Source organism: Acromyrmex echinatior, chromosome 2 (assembly GCF_024713525.1).
Source record: "Acromyrmex echinatior isolate Ae372 chromosome 2, ASM2471352v2, whole genome shotgun sequence".
Classification (NCBI taxonomy): domain Eukaryota; kingdom Metazoa; phylum Arthropoda; class Insecta; order Hymenoptera; family Formicidae; genus Acromyrmex; species Acromyrmex echinatior.
The window spans coordinates 262-19,278 of record NC_141853.1 but is presented as its reverse complement, the minus strand read 5'-3'; the positions used below and the strand labels follow the sequence as shown (position 1 = coordinate 19,278).

General features: G+C 32.3%; 2 protein-coding genes across 6 annotated transcripts in view; one reads left to right on the top strand and one right to left on the bottom strand.

Annotated features, from left to right (window-relative positions):
* The window catches only part of Eip74EF (Ecdysone-induced protein E74), a 178,317-nt gene extending 177,759 nt beyond the window's left edge, over positions 1-558 (bottom strand). For all 3 annotated transcript variants that reach the window (XM_087403294.1, XM_087403295.1, XM_087403296.1), the window contains exon 1: positions 247-558. In XM_087403294.1, coding sequence (XP_087259420.1) covers positions 247-387 — 141 coding nt within the window. In that variant the 5' untranslated portion in view covers positions 388-558. The remainder of the gene's footprint in view (positions 1-246) is intronic.
* Positions 559-5,405: 4,847 nt separating this feature from the next.
* Positions 5,406-18,507, top strand: LOC147910377 (uncharacterized). Of its 3 annotated transcripts, none has more exons than XM_087402588.1 (3): positions 5,406-5,784; positions 5,875-6,083; positions 9,347-9,662. In XM_087402588.1, exons 2-3 carry the CDS (start codon positions 5,910-5,912, stop codon positions 9,521-9,523), a joined length of 351 nt encoding a protein of 116 aa, XP_087258714.1. In that variant the 5' UTR covers positions 5,406-5,784; positions 5,875-5,909; the 3' UTR covers positions 9,524-9,662. The 3 variants fall into 3 exon arrangements, with proteins under 3 accessions (XP_087258714.1, XP_087258715.1, XP_087258716.1); XM_087402589.1 differs by adding an exon at positions 15,638-18,507 and having other exon boundaries at positions 5,414-6,083; positions 9,347-9,401; XM_087402590.1 differs by adding an exon at positions 9,731-15,259 and having other exon boundaries at positions 5,415-6,083; positions 9,347-9,401.
* Positions 18,508-19,017: the final 510 nt, after the last annotated feature.

The window sequence follows — 19,017 nt, the reverse complement described above, 5'->3', positions numbered from 1 at the left end:
GTAAAATTATAATAAATTATAATAGATTGAGTATCTCGGATATTTTATGTAACTTAGATCTCATATTTTCATTCACAAATCAATAAATTCTAAATCTAGATTCATATAACTCTCCTCGGATTTCAAATTCTACGAAATTTTTAAATTAAATTTACATCTATAAATTCCAGGCGTTACCAAATTTCATGAGTATTACAGAAATCTCTTCGAGAATCTCAAATTCTAAATCTACTACTGATTACTCACCTGAAGGCACTGGGTTAAATCCATCTTTCCGTCATTGTCAGAGTACCAGAATAGCTCGTCGTCTATGAAGGGCATGTTTGATTCCTCCTTGGGTACAAGGGTGGAGGTTAATGTGGGCGTTTGCGATACGGGGACCGGCATCGGGACCCGTACCCAGCGGCGGGGCCACTTTAGCCACCCCCGCGCCTTCTAACATCTAACCACCTCCAAGACTTCCCTACCTCTTTCGCCTCCCTCGTATGTCGCACTCAGATGGTTCAATTCTTCTTTCTTTTCTACACGCTATTGTTCACCTAAAAGCATAATTCACGATTAGATTGTGTGTACACTATAAAAATACAGGTGATTAACTCTAAACTCCAAATGGTTTTTCGTGATGCAAACATAAATATGATTAAGGATAAATAGAGATATAAGATCCGTAGATATAATCTAAACATTTTAATTAAGCTATCGGTCGGTTATCATGTTACGCTGTATATATTTTAAAAAGTAATAATTACAAAAAAGTTATATATTATAAATATATTATTTTCAGATTTATATATATATCTAAACTTTTTTCTTTCTTAAGAGCTTTAAAACGTTCATTTTGTGTTATTTATTGATGGTAAGAATTCATTATTAAGTTTAACAGCACTAATTTCCGGAACATGAAATTAAGAATGAGTGTATCGCTTCTCGCATTTATATTCATTGAGCCTTAGTTATAAGGATATTTCGCAGATTTGTTATTTCGTTATTTCGGATCCCTTGAGGGATCTGATAATCTAATACTGGTCAGGAAAGCCATTATCTAGGATTCGCGCCTCTTCAACATCTTGCGGATTGGGATTAACCCGAATGCCATCACGGATAGTTAGGTAGTGAAAGTTGATGGTGACCCAAAGATTTAATCACATTTCGCTCAATCTTTCTATAAGAAAGAAACAACAATTCGTGATGATACTGCAAGTCGTAAAAATGACTTACTCAATTTGAATCAAAGTTCCTCTTTAGATATGTAGATTAATTCAAAGTCAAATTGTATCAGTATTTGTAGCATTCGTATATTTGAAGCTGCAGTATCGTTAGTTTGATGTTTGCTAGACAATCAAAACAAAGCAATACATTACATTGTGACTAATAATAAACCCATTCACAAAAATAATCGCATGTAGAATAGTTATGATAAATTCTTTAATCTTTGGAGAGATAGGACTTATTTCCAATTTAGCAGCTTGAAGCTCATAGTGCTCAATTAACGTTAATTATCTTTTTGCAAGAGTTGTAAAATAAAATTATAAATAATTTTATTTTTCTAATATTAAACAGTTTGACAAAATTTTAAATGCACAATATACTTTAATTTAGAATACGTTCCATTTGGTGCTCGCAATGTTCATGAGTATTTTCGTTCTTATTTAGTATTTGATAAATAACATGAATGAAATGATTCCATGATCGTTGCAAGCGTCACAAGGAATGCACCATCACTCTTCTTTTACATTTTTGATTTTTAATAGATATAGAGTTTTAGAATTACATATAGTTTTTCAAAATCTACACCATCCTTATAATAGGAGAGGATTATAATAATTATTCATTCTTTACACTTTTTGTGTATTTAAAGGTAGATCTTAAAATCTTTCGAAATTGTTAACGTTGGTAGGCCTCAAATATTTATTATTAGAAATACCTTACTGTACTATATTAAAGAATGTATTACCAATGGAATTGTGTTCATAAGAGTTCGCATAAAAGGAAAGAAATATTTATCATTAAATGTGTATAGCTAAAGAACAGAACTTATATTAAAAATTGAAAAATCAATCTTTATTGAATGTAATTTTTGAAGATTTTTAACTTAAATACGAAAAAATTTTTTCTATTAAAAATTCTTGCACTATTAAGATTTGAAAAGTTATAAATTAGATACACATTGAAAAGTTGTAAAATAGATACACCTTTACATTTTTTTTCCTGCATTTTTATAAAAATTTGATATAATGTTTAGTTTTATTTATCTATATTTAAAAAACTTATTATGAATAAATGATACAGCAAAATATGAATAAAATATTTTATATAATAATATTTTATATCTTCATAATAGAACAAAGTTAGGAGATAGGTTAATCACAATTTGTAAAATTGCTCGGTCTGTACATGCTTTATATATTTAATATGTTTTTCGACGCACGTTTAACATTATGTTGATGATTTTATTGTCTGATATCACATTTTTATTTTATTGTCAACTACGATAAAATTAAAAGTTATTGTTAATCTTCATATTTATTAACACGATAAATAATACTAGTGATCCCACATCTGTTATACGAGACTTCCTTTTATTTTTGCCAAATTTCAAACATGTATCTATTTCACTTTAAGTGCAAAAAGTATACTTTTGTTCATGTTTAAAAAAATAGATCAGTTATATTTCTTCATTTATGATAAATTGAAGCAAAATATACACATATGATGAATATGCAATATCGACAGTTCTGTAAAAGCTTCTAATTTCTCTGTTAATAAGTTAAGATAAGCAACGAAACCGTTAATTAAGCGCGAAACGAGATTTCTTTATCTCGCAACAACTTCCGGTGCATCGCACCGCGTTTACACTTTCGTTTGAATTCTAATTTGAACGCGGTTAAAATGTAGATTGATAATATTGTTAACTTTCTCTCGTCCGTGTATAATGTAACCCGCATAAGCTTAAATACGATATAATATTAAGCATACACGGAAAAATATAAAAAATAGCTCTCTCTCTCTCTCTCTCTTTCTCTCTCTCTCTCTCTCTGATTTCTTTATCAACTTAGAGCACGAAAGTAAATGCAGAAGCCCTTTTTCTTGGTTGTCCGTTCCAATCACAATCACTTGGTTGTTAGAGAGTTGAATGAGAACGGCAAGTATTTCACTGTCTAGGGAAACCGTAATTCGGCCCTTATGAAACACAAATTTGACGTACGATCTAAGGATGATAATCCACAAACGGTTCTATACACGCTTTCGCGAGATTATTTTGAATAATGATAGCTCCTACTCCAACTTAACTTATAATGAACAATTTTTATACACTATTCAAAATTATAAAAAAGAATATTGATTATTAAGTTGATTTCTAAAAATATACTACTCTAAAGGGAACAATTTGAGTATTTTGCATACGCATCACTACCTATATATTACTTGAAAGGGTTAATTGTACACATTTCTATGCATTCATTTTTTGTTTGAGAGAGTATTTAAATACAAATGAAAGCCTCTAGAGTATGAAATATTGTAGCAATATTGTAGTAATATTTCAATAGTGCGCAATATTATAAAAATTGCAGCAATATTTCTGCAATATTGAAATTATAATATTTTATTGGAAATATTGCAACAATATTACAAAATATTGTAATTTTAATATTTTGTAGAAAATATTGCATTATATTATTGCAATATATTATTACAATTCAGTAAATAAATACGTGGTCCCGCCATTAGAGGGATATGCTTCTCATAAGAAGAAAACGTCCTATATGAAAGAGTAGGCAAATCGAGTTAGCGAGTCTCCCTGAAGATTCTTTTTTGAGGCGTGTTCGGACCATCCGGATGTTCTCTGGATGTCACGTCATCCTTGGTTAGTAACAAGGAAATGATACATTGCCTGGGTGGCACTCGGGAACATAACCTTGGATGTGTTTTCTAGACTCCCGATTATTTTTTGATCATAACTTTATCGTATGTATTTTGGAGTGTGGTAACAATAATATGTTAGCAATTGATAGAAATAGAATAAATATTGAAATATTGCATAACATTGTTATAACAATATTTTATTTTTGTGGACAGAGGAATATTGCTATAATATTGCAGCAATGTTTTATAAAATATTACAACCTTTCAAAATAATATTGCTGCAATATTACTGTAATATTTCGTGCTGTAGGAGAGACGAGCTATCATGATTTCGCAAAATCAAAAATTCAATAGAGAAATACATCTGTAAACTTATTAGCATATAAAGTTTTCGCATTTAAAATATTAGGGGGATCGGAAAGGTCGTTTGTCGCATGTCGATATTCATTTGTCATTTATCAGCTCATTGTATTACTTCAAAGTAATGCCAAAGACATTTAAAAAAAAACGACATTATTTTCCGGTCCCTCTAATGTATGAATTAGGAGTTTAGGAAATAAAACGGAAATATTTACAGAAACAAAGGAATTAAAAAAATTTCCCCCTCACTCTACCCCCGCTCTCTTTCTCTCTCTAAAGAAGAAGTTGAACGATGGCTTACAAGGCTGCTTGTCCGCGCGCAACGAGCAACGCTGATGATTCGTGACTAATTCGCGTAATGCTATCGCGGAGAGAAAGAGGGGCGCGGGCAATTTCCATGAAAGTGAAAACACCGAGCGAGAACTTTCTTTCTGGCTTCGCATAGCGCTATTTCACTTCCTGTGCGCGTAACCTCGCGCTCTCCCGCCGTTTCTATGCAGCTTCTACTCGACGTGGCGCGGCGGTGTTTTTACGTAACTCGTAGTCGCGAAAGAAAGTTTCCACGAGTAGAGGTGAACATCCTCCTCTCCCGTCTAAGAACTAATACCGTCGCGACTGATTACCGAACCGTAATGAACGTTTCCAATCGAGGACGCCACGTAAATGTCCGTCTCGTGCAAATTTTCACGAATTTTTATTTATTAACTCTCCCGAGTTGATGCCAAACAGAGTTGACGTTGAGGCTTTGTAAAATCGGTTTAATTTGTGTTATTTAAAATTAATTCCAAGGAACCAAAATAGCATAATTTGTATTTTAAAGAAATGAATACTTAGTATGTTTTAATAAAAATAATCCAAATTTGCAAATGTAACATTTAAAAAAATTGAATTGTTTGACATTTTCGATAAAAAGATTTATATATTGAGTGGGTTCAATGAACATCTCTAGAGAACTTAAGCTATCTCCGTATTATAATAATTAAATAATAAAAAAAAAGCATAGTAAGTCATCACAAGATCTTTATGCAAAAAATTTATTCAACAATTCGTTCAACATATTTTGAATATATACATAAATTGTTGATCGGATTTTATTCATAAAGACCTTGTGGTAGTTTACATGCTTCTTTTTCTTTTTATTTTTTATTATTATTTACTTTGTAAAAAAGACCTTACCTTTTATGTTTATACAAAATTTAATAACTTTGTAATTTCACACCGAAGAATAAAAATCATATGTAAAATATACACAGAGAAAACACAGAGTATTATAAATTATAAATTATAAAGTTATAAATAGAATGCTATTCAAAAGTCAGATGTGAATTATAGATCGTCTAAAGTTAGCTTCGCTTTGAACTTTTCCCGCTTTTTTCGGTTGCCTTGCGCTCTTTGCTGCTCTCCGAAGTGCTGAAAGTGTGACTATGGCTACACTTTAAGGCTTACTGCTACCGCGGGCGCACACGTGGTCGCATTTATAATCAATAGTGGGGACTTGTTCTTTATAGCTGCATTGAATTTACATCGATTGTTCGTTCTTTTTCTTTCTAAAGCACAATTGTACGACTATTTTATTTTAAGTGCATAAATTCGGACAGTTTAGCTAAAGAAAAACAAGTTAAATAATAGTATGAATTAATGTATGCTTAGTGCAAGAGGTGCATGTGAAAGGAACAGACTTGTCAATGGCAGATGAAGGCAGTGATACATCGGATGAGAGTTTGGACGTGAGAAGCGAGAAATTTGATCCGTTGAAGGCATTATATTCGTCCAAAGTGCGACTGGCATCCTCCGTACCATTATATGACAATATTTCGAAATTCGAGTCCGTTCTGAAAGGCATCAACGTGTCGACAAAAGTGCGTATTGCTCATTGCTTTGTGCTTTTGTTAAGCGCTGATTTCTTCTAATACAAATCCATCAGAGCAAAATTGTCGAAAAGGATCCATCGAAAGTATCATACAAATTAGAGATCATGAAAATTGTTAGACTCGTAGACATAAAAAATCTATACCAAATATCACAACCTAACCTAATTTGTTGTCTGATTTCTGTTCCTGCACTAGATTGCACTAGAACTCTTTCTCGTTTTCGACAAATGTCATATGTATATCTATCTCATCTTAAGTTCCAAAAGTATACACTACTTCAGCTATAGAAAACAGACCTTTGATTTAATTTTTTGATTTCTCAAAGTTGAAATCTAGAATCTAGGTTTAATTGAAGCTTAAATTTCTAAGCTAATGCCAAAATCTGTAAAACAATTATTGACACTGGAATCGTGAAACTTTCTCATTTAATATAAATTAATTAATTTCAAGATATCAAATGACATAACTTGTATAAAAAAGACTACATACATATTAAGTTTATTTTAATATAAGAATAATCTAAATTTACAGATGTAACAAAAGTAAGGAAATTGAATTGCTTGACATTTTTGACAAAAGATTTATAATTCAGTGAGTCTAACAGATCCGTATTAGCTCTAAAGAATCTTATTATGAATTTTAAAATCTGTAATACCTAAAATTTACAAACACTGCAGTTGAACCATTCGTCCAAATTTAATATATACAGAAATATCTAAAGTATTTCTAAACATTTTAAGACAGTAAAATTATAGTTACCTCTAAGAGACTAATATCATACAAAATGTGTAAATAATTTATTCTATACAAATATTAATAAAAGTATTAATAATGGTATTTGCGTGATAACTTTCATTAGATCTATAGCATGTAAGCTATTAATATTTTCAATATGTTCTACATAAAATTTTTATGTAAGTTGACTGTAATAATTCTCTTTAAGAAAGTTGTAAGACAAATGCAATACATTAAGAATGAAACTTGACAAAATTAGATTATTTTAAATTGCATTTAAAAATAATACAAAAAAAATTAGAGACAGTTTACCTGGATTTATCTAGATCAAAAGTTATTATTATTTCAATAAAAAGTAATATCTTTTTAATTTGTACACTAAAAGAAATATATGAAAATGTTAAAATAATGATAAAAATCTTTTTTTTACGTAAGTATTTTATTAATTCAAGAATATTTATGTAAAATTATATTGGGATGCATGCAGATATTAGTTATTCAATAAATAAATAAAATATTTATTTATTATAAATTAATTGGTGATGAATCTCAATGAAACTTTGCATAAGTCATTTTTAATACTTATACAAAAAAATTTTAATGGTTATTATTTTTTAAATTTTTGTTTATAACAATAAAAATATAATAAATGATAAATATTGGGTTGGGGAAAAATTTCTTCATATGTTTTAATTTAAAATTGTAAATACAACATCTTCATCAAAAATGAACGAAATTTAAATTTAAAAAAAGGGTTTTAAAGCTTGATATCTCTACTTTCGATAAGTTATTATATTTTTTGAGTTTCTGTGAGTTTAATAATTTTTGCATTTAAAAAATTACGAGCTGAAAAAGATGAAAAATTTTTTTTTATCTTAGGGTTCTCTCACGTGCCCAAAAGAAATTTACAAAAATTTTAAACTACCTATCGTGGAAGCTTGAAGCTTTCCCTACAAATTTATTTTTTAAAAATGTTCTTATGATTTTTTTGTTCCTGAGTTATTCACGAGTTAAGTAAAAGAGAGGATTTTGACTTCGATTGCTCATAACTCCGATAAAAATCATCATATCGTGTAAAAACAGATTCTTAAAGCTGAAACTTTAGTGAATGATATGTAACGAAAATTTCGTAACGAATGAAAAACTTTTGCAAAAAAAATTTTTTAAATACAAAAAAACTTTTTCCCCGACCTAATATATTGATAAATTAATTCAGGCGATTGAGAGCAGAATTGTGACGCCGTTAATTAAACGTTATATATAAATTATATTTTATAAATTTTACATGTATATTAGTATAATATCAAACGTTTCGGCTCAGTTTGAATCATCATCAACGATGTTCAAGTGTTAATTTCAACTTTACGCAATTATTCTATCGTGTTCGAATCCAAGAATGTAGCATAGTGAACCTCTTCAATTTGACCATTGAGAAGCCTCTTTGTCAATTAGTTGTAGTTAAATGATCACCACTGCAATCTTCATACATTAAATAAATTAACCAAAAATTATGGATTGTGATGAATCTTTAAGAGAACTTTCGCTTACAGAATATAACTTTGAAATCGAAACGTTCGATATTATAATATACATGTAAGATCTATGAAATATAATTTATATATAACGCTTAAATAACGGCATTATAATTCTGCTCTCAATTGCTCTCAATTGGATTAATTTATCAATATATTTATTTGTTATCTCGAGAATTCAATTTTATTTTATTTTAATTATTTGAAAGTAAATAATTTATAAAAATGTATTGTTCAATAAAAACAGAATGTTATGAACCCAATTTTCATATGTACGTAGTTTGTTTAAAACGTAAATATTAATATATGTTTTATGCCCTTACAATCTCCTTAATCTATAATTAATATTATAATATTCAATGTTTAATAAATTCGGCAATTCAATGCGTTAATGTAAATGGACGAATTACATATGAGGAGATATATGCAATAACAACACACTAATACTCAGTTCAACATTGCCACAAAAATAATTTCGATTTGAAAAAAATTTTTGTAAGATTAATTAAAAATTGACTATGTTCATACATTATCAATATTAAATTGTATATTTCACTCAACTATGTATTGAAGAAGAGTTAAACCAGTGATCGAAATGTGTATTCTTATTAATATTTATGTAGAATAAATTATTTATACTCTGATATCCTATGTGACTTTTAAAGGCATTACAATTTTACTGATTATTATTATTATTTTGCCAGAGTCTTATTAATTTATTTGTTACATTTTAAGACTTGGGATTCCAGAAAAAAATTGAAATCAGGAATCATAATTATTAGAATTGATATGTTGATATAAAAATGTATATATAATAAAAATAAATTAATGCAATTTAAAACGGGATTCCTGAATCGAGTATGAGATACGCGGAACTAAAATCTCGTGAAATTTCATTGTAACGGGAGACTAGAGTAATCAGCATTCCAGATCTCGGTGAGAGTGCAGTAGAACTAAGATTCGCGATTCGTGTATATATTTCAGAATGATAAATCAGCCGTACCAGAATCCACGAGGGAGAGATTTTTATCGCATCAAGGTAAGGAGAGAGAAAGGAACAACACAATCCTCCTCAATGTTTACGCGCAGCTTTCGCACGCCTCGCGAGAGATGGCGATCGCATGCAGTTTCGCAGCCCACGTGGTGAAACTTCATTCATGAGTGATGTAGTATCGAATTTCAACACGAATTACAATTGTCGGTGCTTAGTGAGGGACAATGACACATCTGGAAGTCTCTCCTCTCTGCCTCTATAAATCTTTAATTAATCAATTCGCAATAGTTCTTTGCATCGGAAAAACCATTATAGAAATAAGATTATTTCTAATCGAATTTTATTTAATTTTATCTAATCGAATTTTATTTCAGACTTAATCAGGAATAGTTACCTAGAGCGATTTTTTACAACGAGAAAATGAAGTTCAGTCGTTTTCTTCACTGATTGAGAATCCGTATCTATTTTTTAAATTTTTCCTTTTTTAAAGATAGCCAATAAATCTGTATATATGATGATCTCAAATATTAAATAAATTATACATCAATAATATACAATATATAGGAAAGACTGGCTAATAGACTCATTTTTCAGTTTCGAATTTTTACAGACAAAATTAAGAGACTTATCAAAAAAATGAATTCTACACCAGTTACTACATACATTTGACTATCTAATAAATTTTAATTTTAATAATAAGGGGAAACTGATAACTGATATGAAAAAAAATGCATTTTTCTAATGCATTCCATCTGACTCTCAACTAGCCCCGGGATCGAGCTAATTCGACTAAGATTATTAAAATAAAGACTAATGTATTTTAAGCTACATTTTTGGCTATATATTAATAAAACTTTTATAAAAATATATTTTAAACACAAACATTCGCTGCGCAGGGCAAACAATACTTCTTTTTACAAAATTTGTTCATTTCGTGCAAAAACACGTCTAATAAGCTTAGTTTTCGAGATTGGACATGAGGAAACTAAACTTATAACATTTACCACTGAGGAAAATTTCTTTAAAGGAATAAAATTTTGAGTAAGTATTATAAGAGTCGTCACTAAATGAGTCATACAGTTCCATGCTGTGGTTAGTCTACTATCCCCATCCGTTCATTTTTTAAAACCATTAACAATATATGATAACAGAAACAAAAAAAATCTGTTGGACTTATTAAGTAAGAACTACACTTACTATCTAAGTAGAAATCAAATATCTCAGACAATCATATACGATAGTAAAACAAAAACTTTAAGAATAAAAATATTTACTTAGGTGTATGATTTTTTAAAATTGTGGCATAATTTCTATCATAGATATGTTCGCAACAAGATGTTACAGCAGACTTAGCGGCAGACTCGCTGCTGCGTGCTCAGACACGTTTACGCATGTTTTGTTTTTAATGTACCCTCGATTATTCTACTTACCCTTATATTTAACTGACCGGTCTTCCCTAATTAATAAATAACAATATCTGTAAGTATCAGGCAGGAGTATCAGGCTGCTCCTCGCCCTGATGAAGTGGACTGTAAGGTTCATGAAACGTTGGCATTCCAAGAATGGATCTGGACACGGAAGAAATCCGCGAAACGCATAATCTTTATACAGAAAGCACCCGTGGAAATCTCAAGAATATTAATAAATAAAGAGAAATAGATTAAAATAGATTAAAATAAATTGAAATTTTATCTATCCAAACGTATTTTAAATAGCAAAAACTTTTTTTTGAATTCAATTGGATTCAATTCGAATTCAATTGAATTCAATTGGATTCAATTAGATTCAATTGGATGCAAGTGGATTGAAAAACTGCATTTCATATTCAGAATTTTGAATTGAGCAGTGTTCACGATGCACAGAAAAAAGCTGATGATATTTTTAGATTAAAAGGATTAGATGGAAATATGTTTCATGCAATTTCTATAAATAAATGAAAATGCATTCCGGATTGAAAAGGATTTATTTTAATGTTCGCGCGAATTTCTGAAAATATGAATCCATTTTCAACCATTTTAATCCATTCTCTGCGATTATAGATTTCTTACTAAAAGAACCAAGCGAATAAATTATTTTGAAAATGAAGAAATTAGAAAGTAACAAAAAAGCAAATATTTTATCACTATTTATAAAGAATATAATTATTAAGAAAGTTAAATAATTTCATATCCGATCTGTTCTATAAGAAATTTAATATTAATGTTTAAAAAATAAAAACAGTCAATAATGCTTGGTATTTCAAATATAATATTAATTTAAGAGTGTCAAAAAACTCTATATATATAGATAATCATTTACGTAAAAAAAAAACTAACTATTATAAATGACTTCCTGGGTTAATATAAATGAAATTTAAACGAATGATAATCTAAATTCCCTGATATAAAAATATAATTATAATAAATTTGGCAAATAAGGAATTAGCTGTAATACGTGGCAAATAAGGAATTATTGTAATACGTGCGCAATTAATTTCAATATCATTGAATTGTATATATTCTATTTAATTATTGATTTGTATATATGTTTCGGCTAACTTTTTAGTCTTCCTCGTACGTATAGATGATTCCATGTGATAAAGTAAGTGTTGAGATGTATGAAATTAGGCTATTCGCATGTTTTTCCTTATTTTTAGTATCCACAATATTTCCATGAGAGATGGTCAGTTTTCACTTCTTTGAAAAAACGCAACTAGTTGACTAGCTGGATGGTGCAACCATGATTAAGCGCCTTCAATTGATTTACAAAGTTTATTAATAAATTTTAAGTATATTCGTTAGAATAATGATATTATCTCACCTTCATCAAACCACTGCCGATACATGTCAATGATATAAATAATCAATCAATTAGTAATTAAAAAAGCTTCGCAATAAATTATTGTTCGTATTAGAGTATCGTTCCAATCAAATTCGTTATTCTAACGATGGAAACATTGCGGATACTATAAATAAGGAAAAATATGCGAGTATCGTAGCCTGATTTCATACAACGCTTAATTTATTACATGGAATCATCTGTACGTTCTGAGGACTAAAAAGTTAGCCGAAACATGTATACAGGGTGTCCCATTTTAATCGATCATCTCAAATATCTCTTGAACAGTGCATTTTAAGGAAAAATGTTTCAGACAAGTTTTGAGACTTTGAGGGGGACATAAGATAGTGCCATTGGTTTGATTTTGAATGGCGTCGTCAAGGTCAAGGCAAGGTTACTTTGAATTTTTTTAACGGAACTTCCCATTTTTCATTACGTATTCTTGTAACTTACCTCGAGAGCTTTCCAAAACATTGTAATTAAGTTCATTTTCATTAAGTAATTTTCCAGTTATAAAGCTACAAGTTACACCACAGGCATTAGCATTACGCAGTAATGCCCGACCGACGGTGAAAATCTCTTAAATGTTGTTCAGGATCATGTTCTGAATAACATTTGTCAAGTTCAAAATCATTCATCAAGGTTGTACCTCTTATTTTCATTTTTATGTAGAAATGAATTTTTAGTGCAAAAATAAAAATAAGAGGAATAATGACCTGCAATGACCTTGATCTTGATAAATGTTATCCAGGTCGTGATCCTGAACAACATTCAAGAGATTTTAGCCGTCGATCGGACACCTTGGGTAATGTTAATGCTGTAACTTGCAAGCCTTATAACTCGAAAAGTATTTAATGTAAATGAACTTAATTATGTGTTTTGGAAAGCTCTCGAATCATTACACTATGAATCATTACGATATTTCGTAAATGTGACGTTATCAGATTGTGCTGTTATCATGTAGCGACTCGCATTTGAACCCCTCCTCAGCTTCCCAATCGACTGATAGATCGCGCCACGGATGGCTATGTAATATCACATTTTAAGAATTTTGGGTTGCAAAGTAAGTTTTTTTCGTAAATTTTATGCATTTTTTAATGTTTTTATTGTTACACTTATAATTTTTTTCATTGTGCAATAGTTTTGTGTGCACATTTGGCTTTATTATTCTGTAAACAACTTTTTCTCTTATATTATTTTACTACATTATTTAGAAGATTATCGTGGAAAAGGTTAGATGGTCTACAATGAATCATTTTGACGTAGTGAATAATGAACCATGGTATATTGTAGACCACACATAACTTTTTTATGATAACCTTCAAAATAATAATTATTTAGAATACGATCCTTCCCCCCCCCCCCCCACCTAAAATTTCAATAAAAATACTCATTTGATGCGTTTTCACACAAAACGAAAGTTAAACGTGATAGTCGATCTTGTGAATCCTTACCATCTTATAATTATCTATTTTTAAAATAAACATTTTAAAATATAGTAAAACTAAAATAAAATAATCCTAACAATTCGCAGTATAAAAAAACATGTGGTTCACACATTGTATAACACCCCTTATACACAATGAACCATTTCCCGTTTTTTAAAACAATCGAAATTGTGACTAAACTTCAGGGATAACTTAAAAATTATTATTTACAGTATGTAGTCAACTAAATTCATAAACTATATGCAAAAATTCAGATCTTCAATTCCATAATTGAGAGAAATACGAGCCTCTGAAATTTACATGGTTTATTGTTGGATCACTTACCTTATATACAATTCAATAATATTGAAATTAATCGCGCACGTATTACAGCGCTAATTCTCTATTTCCCGAATTTATTATAATTATATTAGGTGTTGGAATTAATTCGTAGCGTTTTTTAATGAAAGAATGTTATTTATTTCACATGAGCATTAAAAAATACATTAATGAAAGTACTTCCCATCACTTGTAAAACGCTACGAATTAATTCCAACACCTAATATGTTTAATAGTGAAATATTTCAATTGTCCTTTGTTATTTTCACATCAAGGAGAGAATTGATTTCATATTGAGAATATTTTCAAATTAAGTAAGAGTTGAGCAAGTTATGAAGCATCCGCGACACCCTCCGTACAAAAATTCGAATAATGATGATTGAGAGACTCGCGCGAGTTCGATGTTAGATTTCATAGGATGATCTATCGAGCGTCATCTCGCGCGCCGCTCTTGTATTCCAGATACCAATGCACTTTATTTACGGCCTGACAAATACCACGAAGGTCGCCGCAATTGCAGCTCGCGACCGGCATTAGCTATGCGTGGAATTTGACCTCCGTGAAAGTGTGCGCCAACTGTTCCTGCGTGGTGAGACCACGATCGTCTCACTCCCTATTGTTTCCTATTCCACGGTTATCTTTTTCCTTGCGCAAGAATTACGTACACACATATACAATATTTACAATGTCGCGAGTACATTCTCTTTATTTCATTCGGAGGAGAGAGAGAGAGAGAGAGAGAGATCTTCTCTCTTACAATTATATTATAGCGCGATATACGAGTACTGTGCGAAATCGTTGCGATAATCTTCCAAAAATCTCGTCTTGCAAGTTAATGCAAGATCATAATGATTAATAACAAAGTTGTAGGTTAATATTTCATGTGTCATACGATAAATTTTTTAAGTGTATCGATTGGCTATAAGTTGAAAGATTTCTATAGAAACTTAAAAATTTTTCTATTTTGCGCAGCCAATCAACTGCTTCAACACTCAAAAAAATTTGTCGTATGATAAATAAAATATTATCTTTATTTGTCGAGAAAAACGTAATGTTTGTGAATTCTTTTTACGTAAGAAATTCTTTCAAAAGATTCAGGATGATAAAAAATTTTCCAAAGAGAAAATTTCTAAACAGATTTTAAGACAACTCACAATCTCGATAAAAATCAAATTTTTGCTCGTTTTACTTTGCTAAAGACTAGATTTCTATCATAATTGTTAATACTTTGAGAAAAAAGGAAGCTAAACATTAGATTCTCATAATCAACAGCGTCCAGTACAAAATTTCGAGGCGCCATGTACAGCGATACTTAGAAAATCGGAAAAAATGAAAGAAAGAAAAAGCAGAAAACGCGATGTTCGTGAATCATTTTTTTACATAGGAAATTTTTTCAGAAAATTTTAAGAGAATACTTTAGAAGAAATCTAAAATTCACATTTTTGGAATTCGTCCAGTAAAAATCAAATTTTTTACTCATCTTCGCAAAAAAATTAGAGACTTATTCTTTTTAATGAACTTCTTGATACGATTTATCTTTTCTCTTTTTTTCTTGAACTTGGAGAAAAATGGAGGAAAGATGAACCATGCAAAAGTTCAGCTAAAAAGAATCTCTTAGAGACCTCAGATTTTTATTGTAATTTTTAATGCGTTGAGAAAGAAAGAAGCTAAACAAAGTTTTTTTTTTTCGCTTTTCAGTTGTCAACGGCGTGCATTTGCAAAATCTCAAGACAGCGCAGCGCGATCGCACGAGTATTTAAAAAATTGGAGAAATGAAAGAAAGAAAACACGATTTATTCTTAATTACTGTGAACTTGCCTCATAAATTATTACCGCGTATGCGGCACGTTCTTCAATCTACACGCAAAGTAAGGCAACTTCCCTCGTCGTTGGAATTCTAAACAAGTCAGACCCGATTCCAGATGAAAGAATCTAATCAGTGATCGAGTTCATCGCGTAGGAATAGGTAGCCGCGTGTTCGAAGGGGGTGGAGAGGAAGAGGCGAGTGTGGTAGACACGAGTGGTGCGTTCCCCCGTTTCTGCTCTCTCGTAAGTCGTAACGTAGCCAGGAGGGATATATATCTATTGGCCGGCGGCCAATTACACGAGGCAGCCGATAAATCACGGATCCCTGACCCAGTGCAGTTTTATATTTACCGACGACGATGCGTGGTGGAGCACGGTCACGCATTTCCCTTCGTCTCCCTTCCTCTAAAAGCGCGCCCTCGTCCCTCCCGTTTCTCTTCCTTCCTCCTGAGGCCGAGGTGGCGCAAAGAGAAGCAAAGGAAGCGAACGATGGGGCGGGGTAGGGAGGAGAGGACGGTGACGGGGGGATACCTCTCTGAAGGAGGTACGCGCGGAGAGGCAAATCGCCGCGCCGTGGTGGTCGTGCGGTCGTACGAGTGCGGACTGCGGAGTGAGCGAGGCGGAGAGCCGCCTGTGTAAGTGCGCGTCGCGTCCGTAAGGAGGGGATAGGTGGTAGCGATCTGTGTACGTGTACGTGTACGTAGTGCGGCACTTGTTGCGCGCCCGGACGTCGACCTCTTGCGCTCAACTCGAGGCTCCGCGACGCGTTTAAGGGACGCGTCCACGTCGTCATAATATAACTTGATATTGCCCGAATATTGACATCTCTCTACTTTCGACGTCTCATCTTCAAATTTATCATCTTGAATTCTTTCGTCGGAACTTGTTATTTTTAATTCTTTTTGAAAACGAAAATCTTTTGTGTGTGTGTGTGTGTGTGTGTGTGTGTTAGAGATACGCAACTCTTCATTTTTCAAGAATGTGAATTTAAAGATACAGTATGCACAGAGAAATACTTCTTCGAAATTAGCAGATATCGGAATATTACTTTAATCATGGAACACACAAATACACGCGCACATACATAACATACATATATGTTTGAATAATAAGTTAAAATATACATTTCGTGTATTTTTCTATGTATAATAATATCTATTGATTTTTCAAAGAGCAATTAGTCAAAGGTTCAAAGAATGATGATTATAACATTTTTAATATCTGATACTTTATACAAATCTGTTCAATATTTCAATTTGAAATATCTTTAGATCTCTTCGAAGAGGAGGCTGAAAAATTGTAATTTTAAGAGACTTGCACGATTGTTTAATTCTATTAATTTACATATATGTCTTAGCAGAAAACGTACAATTATTATTGCCTCTTTTAATTACAATTGTTTTTTTTTTATTAATGCAAGGATTGCCTAAAAATTTAATGAAAAAACGAAGCAATTGTACTATTTACTGACACGTAAAAGATCGATACTTGATCACACTTGAGCATTACTACGTATCGTGTCAGATTGCTAGCTTCTCTTTCTCTCTCATTCTCTCTGGAGCGAAAACTTGGCGCGCCGTACGGCGCAACCTCAAAAAGGTCGTTTGGCTTCCGGCGCTCTCGTTACGGCCGTCTCTAAATCCGTGCACGAGCGAGCGTGCGAGCGAGTAAGAGCGCCGCGCGGCGAGGCGAGGCAAGACGAGGCGAGACGAGGCGCGTGTCTCGGGCGTATTTCGGAGGTCGACGCTTCGCGATCGGCGAACGAGAGCTGGACGGCGCGCGGCGGCTACCGCTGCTTCTCACCGTCGAAAGTCGCGCGGCGTTATCGAAGCTGATCGCGAACGCGTCCAGAAAGAGAAAGACAGGAGCGAGAGCGAGAGCGAGAGAGAGAGAGCGAGAGAGAGAGAGTCTCGAGCGCACTTGTTGCGCCCGGACATCGACCTCGCTGCAGCAAACTTCTCCAGGCCGGCTTCGGCCCTCGAACACGTTCCGACGGAACCGCGATTTTTCCCAATTGTGGACATGCGCTGGCGAACAAGAAGGCGACATGAAACCGGCCGATGCGAGCAATGCGCGTATGCGCGTGGCGTATGTGATCAGAGATGTTCCTCGATTCATTATAAGGTCTAATTTCGATACTGTGTAATGTGTAATAATTTCAGTCGTGGTAATCGATTTTTTTTTTTAAATACTATATTGCTTTCTATACTTTCAACATTCAAGAATTTTATCTTCAAATTTATCATCTTAAATTCTTTCGCCCGCAACTCATTATTTTAAATTCTTTTGAAAAATAAAGCTCTTGTATAGTAACACTATAAATATAAATGTTTCTTGCTTAAAAGGATCAAACGACTAAATTAAAGACAAATATTTAAAAAATAATGAACTATGTTATATTTTATTCTACAAAGAAATGCTGAAAAACCAAATATTTCATCAGTATAAAAGACATAATTATTGAAAAGTCAAAAAATTTCAGAATTCTATTTTTTACAAGAAATATATTAATTAAAAAAAATGGAAACAATAATGACCACTCAGTATAGTATTAAATCCCGCAGATCTGAATACTCTTCGTTTCTAAATACACCAAATATATCACACATCAATGATTGATGATGAATTCATGGAATCCAGAATTCGCAGCTGCTCAAAAAAATAAAATTATCGCGAATTTCTTCTTTTTTTTCCAAAAGTAAATACTAGAAGAAAGAAAAAAGGTGAGAAATGAAGAAAGGTAAAAGAAAAGAAAAGAAAAATATGGGATTTTAGGATTCATAGAATAGCAACTCTATGAAACATCTTTAATCCGCGGAACCAAGTTTCGCGGAAATCAGCATCCCAGTCCTCGCAAGTGTATTCGCGTCGATCCGCGAAATTCTGAAAGAGAATCTCTCAAATAGATCATTCCCTACTTATATATATTTCGTTCGCGCTCGACCTCCCGACCTATCACAATGTGACACACATATACTCGCGACACGGCCGAGGCGAAACGTCAGAACGACGAGAAAATGACAACGATGACGCTAAAGAGAAAAGCAGACGCTTCTAGGTATCTCTGCAGCTCCGGAAGCGAATTTCGCTCTCTAACGGCAGCCCCGGCCGCGAAGAACGTATAGATATAGGTACATGTAGGTATACGTACTACATACAAGCAATACGCGCGTACACATGTATGCATGCCACATACTCTCGCTCGTGGCACAAACACGACGCAAAGCCGCGCCACGCCATTCGCCTCGAGTAACGGAATTCTCGTCGATGTT

Excerpts from the sequence above, each read along its gene's own strand:
- LOC147910377 (XM_087402588.1), top strand. The coding sequence starts at position 5,910 with ATGGCAGATGAAGGCAGTGATACATCGGATGAGAGTTTGGACGTGAGA. Across the intron at positions 6,084-9,346 it reads GCATCAACGTGTCGACAAAA|AATGATAAATCAGCCGTACC; the intron begins GTGCGTATTGCT and ends TATATATTTCAG.